This window comes from Hypanus sabinus, chromosome 4 (genome assembly GCF_030144855.1).
Source record: "Hypanus sabinus isolate sHypSab1 chromosome 4, sHypSab1.hap1, whole genome shotgun sequence".
NCBI lineage: Eukaryota > Metazoa > Chordata > Chondrichthyes > Myliobatiformes > Dasyatidae > Hypanus > Hypanus sabinus.
Genome location: NC_082709.1, coordinates 190,863,659 through 190,877,883, shown reverse-complemented (window position 1 = coordinate 190,877,883; position 14,225 = coordinate 190,863,659). Strand labels below are relative to the sequence as shown.

General features: G+C 44.6%; 1 protein-coding gene across 2 annotated transcripts in view; it reads right to left on the bottom strand.

Annotated features, from left to right (window-relative positions):
• Positions 1-985: 985 nt before the first annotated feature.
• The window catches only part of pde9aa (phosphodiesterase 9aa), a 207,900-nt gene continuing 194,660 nt past the window's right edge, over positions 986-14,225 (bottom strand). For both annotated transcript variants that reach the window (XM_059966237.1, XM_059966238.1), the window contains 3 exons: positions 12,374-12,502; positions 8,501-8,596; positions 986-1,036 (listed from right to left, as the gene is read on the bottom strand). In XM_059966237.1, the coding sequence (XP_059822220.1) occupies positions 986-1,036; positions 8,501-8,596; positions 12,374-12,502 (276 nt within the window). The remainder of the gene's footprint in view (positions 1,037-8,500; positions 8,597-12,373; positions 12,503-14,225) is intronic.

Genomic DNA, 14,225 nt, shown 5'->3' with positions numbered 1-14,225 from the left:
GAGGCTACAGAAGGACTAAAACAGATTATGAGAAAGGGCAAAGAAATGGCAGATGGAATACAATGTTGGGAAGTGTATGGTCATGCACTTTGGTAGAAGAAACAAAAGGATAGTCTATTTTCTAAATGGAGAGAAAACAGAATAAACTGAGGTGCAAAGGTACTTGGGAGACCTTTTGCAGTTAATTTGCAGGTAGAGTCTGTGGTAAGAAAGACAGATACAATGTTAAGCATTCATTTTTCAAGAATGCTAGAATATAAAAGCAAGGATATAACATTGAGACTTCATAAAGCACTATTGAGGCCTCACTTGGAATATTGTGAACAGTTTTGGGCCCTTTATCTTAGAAAATACATTCTGAAATTGGAGAGGGTTCAAAAGAGGTTCACGAAAATGATTCCAAGATTCAATGGCTTGCCATTTGAAGAGAATTTGATGGCTCTGGGCCTGTATTCACTAGTATTCAGGACAATAAGGGGTGACCTCATTGAAACCTATCAAATGGTGAAAAGCCTTGATGGAGTGGATAAGGAGAGGATGTTTCCTATGGTGGGATTGTCTAAGACAAGAGAACACAGCCTCAGAATAGAGGGGCTTTTGGAACGCAGATGAGGAGGAATTTCTTTCACCAAAGAGTGGTGGATCTGTGGAATTATTTGCCACAGGCAGCTGCGGAGGCCAAGCCTTTAAGTATGCTTAAGGTAGAGGTTGATAGATTCATGATTGATCGGGAATGGAGGAATCCAGGGAGAAGGCAGGGGATTGAGTCTGATAGGAAAATTGGTTATGGACCAAATGCTGGTACTGCAATGAACGTAAATAGATTCTTGCTGGTTGTATGGTCATCACGAGCCAAAGGGCTTGTTCCTGCATTGAATCACTGGTGACCTTACATCAGAACTACTGAGTATTGAAGGGAATTAATCCTTGTGCTAATGAAAAACCTGGTTTAATTCCCAGCTTCCTACTCACCTCAAGAGCAATTTCACTTCTTTTTATTTCCTAGGGTTAAGGATTCATTTTTCTTCTTTTGCACCTGAAAATTAAACAATTCAGGATTAATCTGGGTTGTAAAATCCTGTGGGATTTATCTGGGTTGCAACACTCATTCATGTACTTGGCCAATAGATGTTGACATGATTATTGGACAGATGTTGACAAGATCAATGAAAAACATAACCTGCTGGATATTTGCAACAAGAACAAAAAATGCTGAAAATATTCAACTGAGGAGAAAGGACCCATGTTAAAAGAGCTGAATGATAACTCATCAGAGCTGAGGAAAGTTAGAAAACAGTGCTTGAAGTAACACACACTTTAAGTCACAGGGAAGTGAGAGAACACTGAGAAGGAAAGGAAGCTGAACATAGAAAAGGTGACCAGGCAGAGAGAGGGAGATGGTCAGTTATAACCTGTTTAACATCTCCTTATAACTCAGGCCTCAAGTCCAGGCAACATTTTCAGAAATCTTCCAGTTCAATGATGTCCCTCCTAGAACAGGGTAACTAAAACACAACACAACATTCCAAGTGTAGCTTCACCAGTGTGATGTCCAATGCAAGATAACATCCTAACTTCATTACTCAATAGTTTGATTGATGAAGGCCAACATGTCCAGTGCTGCCTTCACCACCCTGTTTACCTCTAACACCACTTTCAATGAATTATCCATCCATAACCCTCCCCATGACTGAACCACTCCCTGTGAAGTTATTTCATACAAAGTGAAAGTTAAAATCATAAATGACGGTGATGTTTCACTCCCAGATATGCTTCATGCTTTCTAAACAGACTTGGAAAAGAAGAATGAAACTACAGCTATGAGGATCTCTGTAGCACCTGGTGACCCTGCAACCTCTGCCTCAGAGGCAGTTGTCAGACATTTTTTCAAGAGGGTAAGCCCTCACAAATCAACAGGCCCTGATTCAGTACCAATTAGGGTTCTGATAACCTTTGCCAAACCAAATGGTTTCAATCCTGCTTCAAAATGGCAACAATCATACCGATGCTCAAGAAGACCAGGGTGAGCTGCCATAATGACCATCTTCCAGTGGTGCTCACATCTATGGTGATGAAATGCTTTGAGAGGTTGATTATGGCTGGAATCAACTCCTGTCTCAACAACAACCTAGACCCAGGGCAATGGCCTATTGCTACAATAGGTCTACGGCAGATGTGATCTCATTGACTCTTCGTGCGGCCAGTCATGGGCCATGGGTGTAGAGAGAGTAGAGCAGAGGGTGAAGCACACATCCCTGAGGTGCACCAGTGTTGATTGTCAGCAAGGTGGAAATGTTATTTTCTATCCCCACAGGCAGTAGTCTTCTGGCTAGGAAGTTGAGGATCGCATTAGTTGCCGAGGGAGGTACAGAAGTCCAGGTTTTGCAGCTTGACGACACAAGTATTGTTGGCAGAATTTCAGGTGGTGATGAGAGGAAGTACAGGAGTGTGATAATATCAACTAGTTGAGTGGTGTTGCAGCAACAATTTTGTACTCAAGATCAGTAAGACTAAAGAATGGATTGTTGCCTTCAAAAAGTTAAGACAAGGAAACACACACTCATAGAGGGATCAAAAGTGGAAAGGGTGACAATTTCAAGTTCCTGGGTGTCAAAATCTCTGAGGATCTATCCTGGACCCAACATATCGATGCGGCTACAAAGAAGGTATGACAGCAGTTACAGTTCATTAGGAGTTTGAGGAGATTTGACATGTCACCAAAGGTACTCGCAAATTTCTATAGATGTCCCATGAAGAGCATTCAATCTGGCTGCAACACTGTCTGGTATGGGGGTGGGTGCACATAGCTACTGCACAGGATCAAAATAAGTTGCAGAGATTTATAAACTTAGTCATCCCCATCATGGGCACTAGCCTCCATGGTATCCAGTATATCTTCAAGGAGCGATGCCTCAAAAAGGTGGCATCCATCACGAAGGATCCCCATGACTCAGGAAATACCCTCTTCTTATTGCTACCATCAGGAAGAAGATACAGGCGCCTAAAGGCACACATTTAATGATTCAGGAACAGCTTCTTCCCCTCTGCCATCCGATTTCTGAATGAATATTGAACCCAAGAACACTACCTCAATTTTTGTTATTTTTAAAAAAATTTTGCACTACTTATTTAATTTAGCTATATAATATAAATATACAGTGCCTATAAAAACTATAAAAAGTATTCAACCCACGCTCCCATTGGAAGTTTTTGTGGTATATTGTTTTACACCATTGAAACACAGTGGATTTAATTTGGCTTTTTTGACACTGATCAACAGAAAAAGACTCTTACATGTCAAAGTGAAAACAGATCTCTACAAAGTAATCTAAATTAATTACAAATATAAAACACAAAATAATTAATTGCATAAGTATTTACTCCCTTCAAGTCAGTATTTAGTAGATGCACCTTTGGCAGCTACTACAGCCTTGAGTCTGTGTGGATAGGTCTCTACCAGCTTTGCACATCTGGACACTGCAAATTTTCCCCCATTCTTCTTTACAAAACTGCTCAAGCTCTGTCAGATTGCCTGGGGGTCGTGAGTGAACAAACTTTTTCAAGTTCAGCCACAAATTCTCAATTGGAGTGAGGTCTGGACTCTGACTTGGCCACATCAGCACATTAACTGTTGTTTTTTAAGCCATTCCTGTGTAGCTTTGGCTTTATTCTTGGAGTCATTGTCTTGCTGGAAAACAAGTCTTCTTCCAAGTTGCAGTCCACTTGCAGACAAAGATTTCCCTGTATTTTGCTGCATTCATTTTACCCTCTACCTTCATAAGCCTTCCAGGGCCTTCTGTAGTGAAACATACCCATAGCATGATGCAGTCACCACCATGCTTCAGGGTAGGGATGGTATGTTTTTGATGATGTGCGGCGTTTAGCTTATGCCAAACATAGCATATAGTCTGACGGCCAAAAACGTCAATTTTGGTTTCATCAGACCATAGAACCTTGTTCCAGCTGACCTCAGAGTCTCCCTCATGCTGTCTGGTAAACTCTAGCCGAGATTTCATGTGAGTTTTTTCAACATTGGCTTTCTGTTTTCCACTTTCCCTGATGCACCATCAATAACTCCAAAAGACTGGAAGTAGAGTAAATACTGAAAGGCTTTTATTGGCAGTAAAACGGAGCATATTCATGTCGGATGATTGCCCTGGACTGTGGGAGGGGCAGTGACACAATCACCTTTATCCTGGGGTCTGTGGGAAGGGCCATAGAAGCAGTCAGCAGAGGGGCATGTCCAGACAGATATATACATGGTTTACTACACTCCCATAACGATGTGACTGGTGAACCACCTGGGTAACAGTTGTTGTATGCTAGTGGCCACCAACCTTCTTAAGCCCAAGATCCCCTACCTCAGCCTTAGTGAAAGGCGAGATCAATCCCAGATCGATTAGTTACACACATGCCCACTGGGTCAGAAAAGACCGGAAATAAAACCCCGCAACTCGGAAGTAGAAATAATGTGTAAACACCAGGGGTACCCACCCTTTTTCGCACCACGGTCCAGTTTAATATTGACAATATTCTTGCGGACCGGCCGACAGGGGGATGGGGGCGGGGGTTAAACACGACCGGAATACAGCCATACTCGAAGTAGGTTCCTTATGTCCAGTCTATTCCGCAATTTATTTTTCGTGTCTCTCGGCACTTAGCTTCTGGCCCACTTGCTCACATTTTTTTCACTCAAAAAACTCAACAGGTTTGTCTTTAAGTGCAGGGTGCTTGGTCTCAGGGTGCTGAAGCAGTTTTGAGGGCTTCATTGACTCATTAGACAGCCTCCGGGCTGGAACTCCAGCTTCCTGCCCGCCGCCAGACGCCTTGGCTAGGTGTGGCTGGTCGTGGGTGGGTGAGAGGACAAGGTCAGGGCCAGAGGTCCCCGTGCCGGGGCCGCGGCGATTGCAGTTCAGAGAGAGTGACCCACCGAGCGAGGAGTGCGACAGGGTGCACACCCAGCCCTCTTGTAGGATCTATCGGCTGACAAAAGTTTGTTTCAGTAGATTGCAGCATGGTAGCTGCTCTGATACTTACGGAACCCTGAGCCCAAATTAGATCGTCTGTGAATATTTTAGCACCGGGTTCCCCACGAACATTCAGTGTACTGAACAGGTTTAGAGGCAGCGCCGTGCTCCAGGCCAGTAGCAATGGCACTTCCCGCCAGCCACACGAGGCCAACCATTGATCCCTGGCACGAGGGTGTCACTGCGTTTATAGGCGACTGATGACTTTGTGTGTGTTCAAGTTCAACAGTGGCGTGACAGGAAATGAGGAAAGGTGCAGCTGACTCATATTGTTTCTTAGTGGCAATCGTACTTGTTCAGGGTGATGAGACAAGACCACCATACCGGTTCAGTGTGAAGGGACAAGACCACCGTACCGGTTCAGTGTGAAGGGACAAGACCAACGTACCGGTTCAGTGTGAAGGGACAAGACCAACGTACCAGTTCAGTGTGCTGAGACAAGACCAATGTCCCGGTTCAGTGTGATGAGACAAGACCAATGTCCCGGTTCAGTGTGAAGGGACAAGACCAACGTACCGGTTCAGTGTGATGGGACAAGACCACCGTACCAGTTTAGTGTGATGAGACAACACCACCGTACTGGTTCAGTGTGATGGGACAAGACCACCGTACCAGTTTAGTGTGATGAGACAACACCACCGTACCGGTTCAGTGTGAAGGGACAAGACCAACGTACTGGTTCAGTGTGATGAGACAAGACCAACGTACTGGTTCAGTGTGATGAGACACGACCTGGTTCAATGTGATGGGACAAGACCACCGTACCAGTTTAGTGTGATGAGACAAGACCAACGTACCGGTTCAGTGTGATGAGACACGACTAATCTACTGGTTCAGTGTGATGAGACAACACCACCGTACTGGTTCAGTGTGATGAGACAACACCACCGTACTGGTTCAGTGTGATGAGACAAGACCACCGTAGCGGTTCAGTGTGATGAGACAAGACCCGGTTCACTGCAATGAGACACGACCACCGTACCGGTTCAATGTGATGAGACATGACCAGCATACCAGTTTACTGCGATCAGACAAGACCACCGTACTGGTTCAGTGTGATGAGACAAGACCACCGTAGCGGTTCAGTGTGATGAGACAAGACCCGGTTCACTGCAATGAGACACGACCACCGTACCGGTTCAATGTGATGAGACATGACCAGCGTACCAGTTTACTGCGATCAGACAAGACCACCGTACTGGTTCAGTGTGATGAGACACAACCACCGTACCGGTTCAGTGTGATGAGACAAGACCCGGTTCAGTGTGATGAGACACGACCAATCTACTGGTTCAGTGTGATGAGACACGACCTGGTTCAATGTGATGGGACAAGACCACCGTACCAGTTTAGTGTGATGAGACAAGACCAACGTACTGGTTCAATGTGATGAGACACGACCACCGTACTGGTTCAGTGTGATGAGACAAGAGCAACGTACTGGTTCAGTGTGATGAGACAAGACCAACGTACTGGTTCAGTGTGATGAGACACGACCTGGTTCAATGTGATGGGACAAGACCACCGTACCAGTTTAGTGTGATGAGACAAGACCAACGTACCGGTTCAGTGTGATGAGACACGACTAATCTACTGGTTCAGTGTGATGAGACAACACCACCGTACTGGTTCAGTGTGATGAGACAACACCACCGTACTGGTTCAGTGTGATGAGACAAGACCACCGTACTGGTTCAGTGTGATGAGACAAGACCACCGTACTGGTTCAGTGTCATGAGGCACGTCCACTGTACCGGTTCAGTGTGATGAGACACGACCACTGTACCGGTTCAGTGTGATGAGACACGACCACCGTACTGGTTCAGTGTGATGAGACAAGACCACCATACTGGTTCAGTGTGATGAGACACGACCTGGTTCAATGTGATGGGACAAGACCCGGTTCACTGCAATGAGACAAGACCACCGTACCGGTTCAGTGTCACGTGGCATGTCCACCGTATGAGTTCAATGTGATGAGACACGACCACCGTACCGGTTCAATGTGATGAGACAAGACCCGGTTCACTGCAATGAGACAAGACCACCGTACCGGTTCAATGTGATGAGACAAGACCCGGTTCACTGCAATGAGACAAGACCACCGTACCGGTTCAGTGTCACGTGGCATGTCCACCGTATGAGTTCAATGTGATGAGACACGACCACCGTACTGGTTCAGTGTGATGAGACAAGACCATCATACCAGTTCAGGGTGATGAGGTATGACCACCGTACCATTTCATTGTGATGAGACACGACCACCGTACTGGTTCAGTGTGATGAGACACGACCACTGTACCGATTCAGTGTCATGTGGCACGTCCACTGTACTGGTTCAGTGTGATGAGACAACACCACCGTACCAGTTCAATGTGATGAGACGTGACCAGCGTACCGGTTTACTGCGATCAGACAAGACCACCGTGCCGGTTCAGTGTGATGAGACACAATCAGTGTACCGTTTCAGTGTGATGATACAATACCACCATACCAGTTCAGGGTGATGGGACAAGACCATCATACTGGTTCAGTGTCATGAGGCACATTCACCGTACCGGTTCAATGTGATGAGACAAGACCTGGTTCACTGCGATGAGACAAGACCACCGTACCGGTTCAGTGTCACGTGGCATGTCCACCGTATGAGTTCAATGTGATGAGACATGACCACCGTACCGGTTCAATGTGATGGGACAAGACCACCGTATCGGTTCAGTGTGATGAGACACGACCACCGTACTGGTTCAGTGTGATGAGACAAGACCACTGTACCGGTTCAGTGTGATGAGACACGACCACCGTACCGGTTCAGTGTGAAGGGACAAGACCACCGTACCGGTTCAATGTGATGAGACACGACCACCGTACTGGTTCAGTGTGATGAGACAAGACCACCGTACCGGTTCAATGTGATGGGACACGACCACCGTACCGGTTCAGTGTCATGAGGCACGTCCACTGTACCGGTTCAGTGTGATGAGACACGACCACCGTACTGGTTCAGTGTGATGAGACAAGACCCGGTTCACTGCAATGAGACACGACCACTGTACCGATTCAGTGTCATGTGGCACGTCCACTGTACTGGTTCAATGTGATGAGACACGACCACCGTACTGGTTCAGTGTGAAGGGACAAGTCCATCATACCGGTTCAGTGTGATGAAACAAAACCACCGTACTGGTTCAGTGTGATGAGACACAATCAGTGTACCGGTTCAGTGTGATGATACAAGACCATCATACCGGTTCAGGGTGATGAGGTATGACCACCGTACCATTTCATTGTGATGAGACACGACCACAGTACCGGTTCAGGGTGATGGGACAAGACCATCATACTGGTTCAGTGTCATGAGGCACATTCACCGTACCGGTTCAGTGTGATGAGACACGACCACCGTACCGGTTCAGTGTGATGAGACAAATGAGTAAGGAAAAGATGCCAAAGGAGGTTTTCCCATGTATTACCTCATTCAAAGTGTCATCGATTTGCTTTAGCTCTTCGTAGTGATTCCGTGAATCTCGCAGTGGTTGCACCATGGAATCTTCAATCTGTGGGAAAAGCTGAGCAGAGGAATGTGTCATCAATAAACAGCTATTAGTATTGGGTGAGAATCAATGAAATCAGACCATTGGACCCAAGGTAAGGGTCAAGCGCTTGCTCTTTTCATCAGACCTTGGGTGAGGATCAGGGTCGCGCTTTGTCCGCCGGGCCTTGGCTGGTGGTCGGGGCCTTGCTATGTCCGCCAGGCCTTTGGTGCAGGTCAGGGTCTTGCACTGTCCACCAGTCTTGGGCAAGGGTCAGGGCTTTGCACTGTCTGCCAAGCCTTGGGTGAGGATCAGGGCCTTTCTCTTTCCACTGGGCCTTGGATGAGGGGCAGCACCACCTCTGTCCACTGGTCGTTTGTGAGGGTCAGGACCTCAATCTGTTGTACTGGGGAGGCCTTCCGCATTTCAAACTTTTACAAAGTTTGAGGGCACAAGAAGAGACATGACATGGGTCCCTGGTGAAGCAGCATTTGCCATAAGAGAGCTTAATCAGATGGGGCCTTTGCTGATGAATTTAGAGGAATGAACAGTGATCTCAGTACAGTCACAGGGTTCCAGGGACTGACAGGCATTTGGAGGTTTCTAGCAAATGGTGATCTCTGGCTTAGCAGAATAGTTGAAGGGTGCTTCCCCTCACTAGGATGTCAGGAGTCAGGAAACACAGACTCAAAAGGTCAACCATTTAGGACTGAGAATAATAAGATTCTTCAGCCAGCAAGTGGAGACTCTGAGCGAGAGTTGTGGGGTGTCCACTTTCTTTCTTTCTTTTCAAACCTTTTTATTATCAATCCAAAATTAACAAGAGTACATCAAAGTAAACATTGCTTACAATGCTTCAAAGAAAAAAAAAGACATTCACATTAAAAGATTGAAAACTTTTTTGTGACAAAAAGAAGAAAAAAAACCCTACTAAAGGAAAAGAAAATGAAAAAAATCCCATTGGGTGTTCAACCTCCGAGCCATGCGTCATACAAAAAGCTTCTAAAAAAAGATAAACATCAAACCACCAGCAAAAAAAAATACAAAAATTTACAATTAGATCATGAAGGAAATCTATCAATTAACTCAAATGATAATAGGAAGCATATGAACCCCATCTTATCTCAAAATCAAACATAGGTTCAAAGGTTCGACTTCTAATTTTCTCCAAACTAAGAGATAGCATCATTTGAGAGAACCATTGTGACAACATGGGAGCTGACGCATCCTTCCTCTTCAACAGAATGGCCCTCCTAGCTGTCAATATGACAAATGAAATAACGTGTTGGTCAGACAAAGGAAACCGTGGATATTTTGAGTAATTATTCCAGAAAGCACAGTTAATTTGTTAGGTTGTAAATTAATATTTAGTGCTTTAGAAATTGTAGAAAAAACTGACTTCCAGAACTGTTCCAATATAGAACAAGAGCAAAACATATGTGCCAAGGTAGCTGTCTCAGTTTTACATCTATCACAATAACTTTCAACATTAGGAAATATTTTAGACAATCTCTCCTTCATCAAGTAGTAACAGTGTGCAATTTTGAATTGAATCAGTGAATGACTAGCGCAGATTGAAGAAGAGTTAACCAACTTCAGAATCCGCATCCAGTCCTCCACCACAAATATCAAATTAAGTTCCTTTTCCCAATCTTGTTTAATCTTAAATAAAGGACGCTTATCCCATTGTAATAGTAAATTATAAATTCTTCCAGTGGAACCCTTCATCAAAGGGTTCATACTTGTAATAATATCTAACTTGAAGGTATTGTAAAAAGTTGAGTATGAAAGTGAATATTTATCAATTAATTGCTCAAAAGACATCAGTCTATCTTCTTTAAATAAATCCAAGAAAGAATTAATGCCTTTATTCTTCCAAAGTAAAAAAATTGGATCACTCAGTGAAGGCTTTAAAAAAGTAATTTCGATAAATTAAACTAAGAAGTTTAAATTTTTAAGGTTAAAAAAATTACAAAACTGGAGCCAAATTTGTAAAGAATGCTTAATCACAGGCTTTAAATTTAACTTAGCAACTTTAGCTAATTGTACAGGTAAGGCAGCTCCAAATAACAAGGTTAAATAAAACTGTTTCACAGCTTTCAGCTCCAGGTCTACCCAAATTGGCCTGAAAAATCTCCAAATTCATTAAATAATTTTAGCAAGGCAGGGCTAGATTCCTTGGGATTAGAAATATAAACTAGTAAGTCGTCAGCGTACAGAAAAATCTTATGAATGGTCTCATTCACAAGAATCCCATGAATATCTTCAATTTCACAGAGAGCAATAGCAAGAGGTTCTAATACTAAGTTAAATAACAAAGGGCTCACTGGACAACCTTGCCTTGTCCACCGTGAAAGCTGAAAAAAAGGGGATCTACAGTTATTGGTAATAACAGTAGTGATAGGAGTTTTATATATCATTCTAATCCAATTATTAAAATTAACACCAAAACCAAATTTCTCTAAAACATTAAATGAATATTTCCATTCGACCCGATCAAACGCTTTTTTGAGTCTCCATTTTCTGGAGCACGGAAGCATTGCTGATACAGATGATCAACAATCCATGATTTCATTAACTGGAGTTGTACGAGGAGTTTAGGAGGAGACAACGATCTTATTAACTGGAGTTGTACGAGGAGTTTAGGAGGAGACAATGATCTCATTAACTGGAGTTGTACGAGGAGTTTAGGAGGAGACAATGGCACCTAACGGCGACTCCTTTGCTTGCATCTTCAGAAACAACTCTATTTCCATCTTTAATATCTCTATTTTTCCCTTTCAGCGTTATTTTGATGACTCTGACCTGGAGTTACATGCTGATTTTGGTTCCTTGCAGAAATGGGACCTGCTCTTGGGGTCTGATGACTGGCCATTATTTGATATGTCAAAGATGTGGCCTAAGAGATTAGCTCACTTTTGGAGTTCCGGGATCTTGTGGCTCTGGGGACAAACGGACCGGAAATCGGTGTGTCATGGGAGATGGAAGATCTCTGGCTGTGTGCCCAAACACCCGAGATCTTTGGGCACAGAGCTCAGAAAAAGTGACACAACAGACTTTTAAAACCACAAATTGGCAAGTTGTTTGTTATGTCTCCCCTCTCGCTGTGAAACAGAGACATCTCTTTCTCCTTTATTAGAGAGAGAAAGAGAGAGCCTGCAATATGTCGAATACCGGGTGAACGAGTAGTCTTTGGGGTACTGCAAGTCTGCGTCTTTGCTGCACACTTGAGTGCTCAGTGGTGGGTGCCGTTATTTTCTTTGTGGTTGTTGGGGAGGGGGGAATCATTGCTTTGCTGCTTGTGTGTGGGTGGGGGGCTTTGGGGGTTCCAACATTTAACTGTCATTCATTCTTTGGGACACTCCTCTGTTTTCATGGATGGTTGCAAAGAAAAAGAATTCCACAATTGATATTGTGCACATTTCTCTGATATTAAATGTACGTTTGAAACCTTTATAAGCTTGAGGGTGTGAATGGCCAGCTGCTGTGCTGATGACATGTGTGTGTGTGTGTGTGTGTGTGTGTGTGTGTGTGTGTGTGTGTGAGACCCATGTTTGTGTGTGTGTGTGTGTGTATACACATTTGCCTACATGATCTGTGAGTGTATGCGTGTGTGTGTGTGTATACACATATGTCTATGCGACCTCTGTGTGTGTGTGTATATACACACATTTGCCTACACGACCAGTGCACGTGTGTGTGTGTGTGTGTGTGTGTGTGTGTGTACACATTTGCCTACATGACCTGTGAGTGTGTGCGCGTGTGTGTGTGTGTATATACACATTTGTCTTCATAACCAATTGGTTCACTTACTTTCATCACCGTCTCAAACAGTGGGATCAGTACGAAGTTGATGAAGCCGATCTGTGCCGTGGCTTTGGTCACCTTGTCTCTGTCCATGAATGGTGCAACAGGGAGACCCTCGGCTTTCTCCCGATCACTCTGCAATGGAACAGTTCCAGAAGGAGTCAGGACATTTGGATTGAAAGGGATCTGTGGGGGGGGGGGGAGAAGGAGGGATTTGGGGAAGGCATGAATAATCAATGGAAGTGGTTGGATTTTGGGAAGGATTTTGATTTGGAGAGAGTGATTAATGCATGCAAGCAATATTTATTTTGGGGAACAGATTGATTGGATGAGGAGTGAATGGACCATTATTTGTGGCGGTAACACTCAAAAATCTGGAGGAACTTGGCAGCATCTATGGAAATGATTATAGTCAACGTTTCAGACTGAGACCCTTCAGCAGGACTGGAGAAAAAAGATGAGGAGTAGACTTAAAAGGTGGGGAGTGGGGGTGAGAAACACAAGGTGATAGGGAAACCGAACTGGGAAGTTGATTAGTGTAAGAGATTCATAGCTGGAGAAGAGGCAGTCCAATCAGAGAGAACAGAAAAAGGTATGGTGAATGGTGAAGTGGGGGGCCATTACTGGAAGTTTGAGAAATCAATGTTCATGCTATCAGGTTGGAGGCTATCCAGATGAAATATAAGGTGTTGTTCCTCCAACCTGAGTGTAGCCTAATCATGACAGTGAAGGAGGCCATGGATAGACATATCAGAATGGAAATGGGAAGTGGAATTAAAATAGGTGGCCACTGGGAGATCCCACTTGTTCTGGCATTTGGAGTGTAGATGCTCAGCGAAGTGGTCTTCCAGTCAATGTTGGGTCTCGTGATGTATAGGAGGTCACACTGGGAGCACCAAACACAGTATATGACTCCAACATATTCACAGGTAAAGTGTCACCTCACCTGGAAGGACTGTTTGGGGCCCTGAATGGTCGTGAGGGAGGAGGTGTAGGGTCAGGTGTAGCACTTGTTCCGCTTGCAGGGATAAGAGCCATTGGGGGATCAGGGGGAGGGACATATATACAAGGGAGTTGTGTATGGAGCGATCTTTGCAGAAAGCAGAAAGGGAAGGGGGTGGAAAAGATCTGCTTGTTGGTGGGATCCCGTAGGAGATGGCAGAAGTTGCAGAGAATTATGTACTGGATGTGGAGGCTGGTGGTTTGGTAAGTGAGGACAAGAGGAGCCCTAACCCATGGTGGGGTGGCAGGAGGATGGGATAAGAGCAGATGTGCGTGAAATTGAAGAGATGTGGTTGAGGGCATCATTGATGGTGGAGGAAGAGTAGTCCCTTTCTTTGAAGGAGGAGGATATCTCCTTTGTTTTGGAATTAAAAGCCTCACCCTGAGAGCAGATGCACTGGAGATGGAGAAATTGAGAGAAGGGGATAGCATTTTTACAAGCAAGAGGATGGGAGGAGGTATAGGGAGCTATGAGAGTCTGTGTTATAATAGGCATCAGTAGATAAGCTGTCCTCAGAGATAGAGATAGAGAGATTGAGAAAGGGGAGGGAGGTTTCAGAAATGGAACAGGTAAATTTGAGGGCAGGGTGGAAGTTGGAAGCAAAGGGGTGAAGTTGACAAGTTCCACATGGGTGCAGGAAGCAGCCACGTAGTGTAGGAAAATGTAGTGTAGGAAAAGTGGGGGACGTCTAGCAGTGTAAGCTATTTCCATTTTCAATACCTCCCTCCCCTTTCTCAATCTCTCTGTCTCTATCTCTGGAGGCAGCTTATCAATTGATGTCTATAATAAACCCACAGGCTTGTAAAAATGCCATCCCCTTCCCTCAATTCCTCTGTTTCCACTGCATCTGCTCTC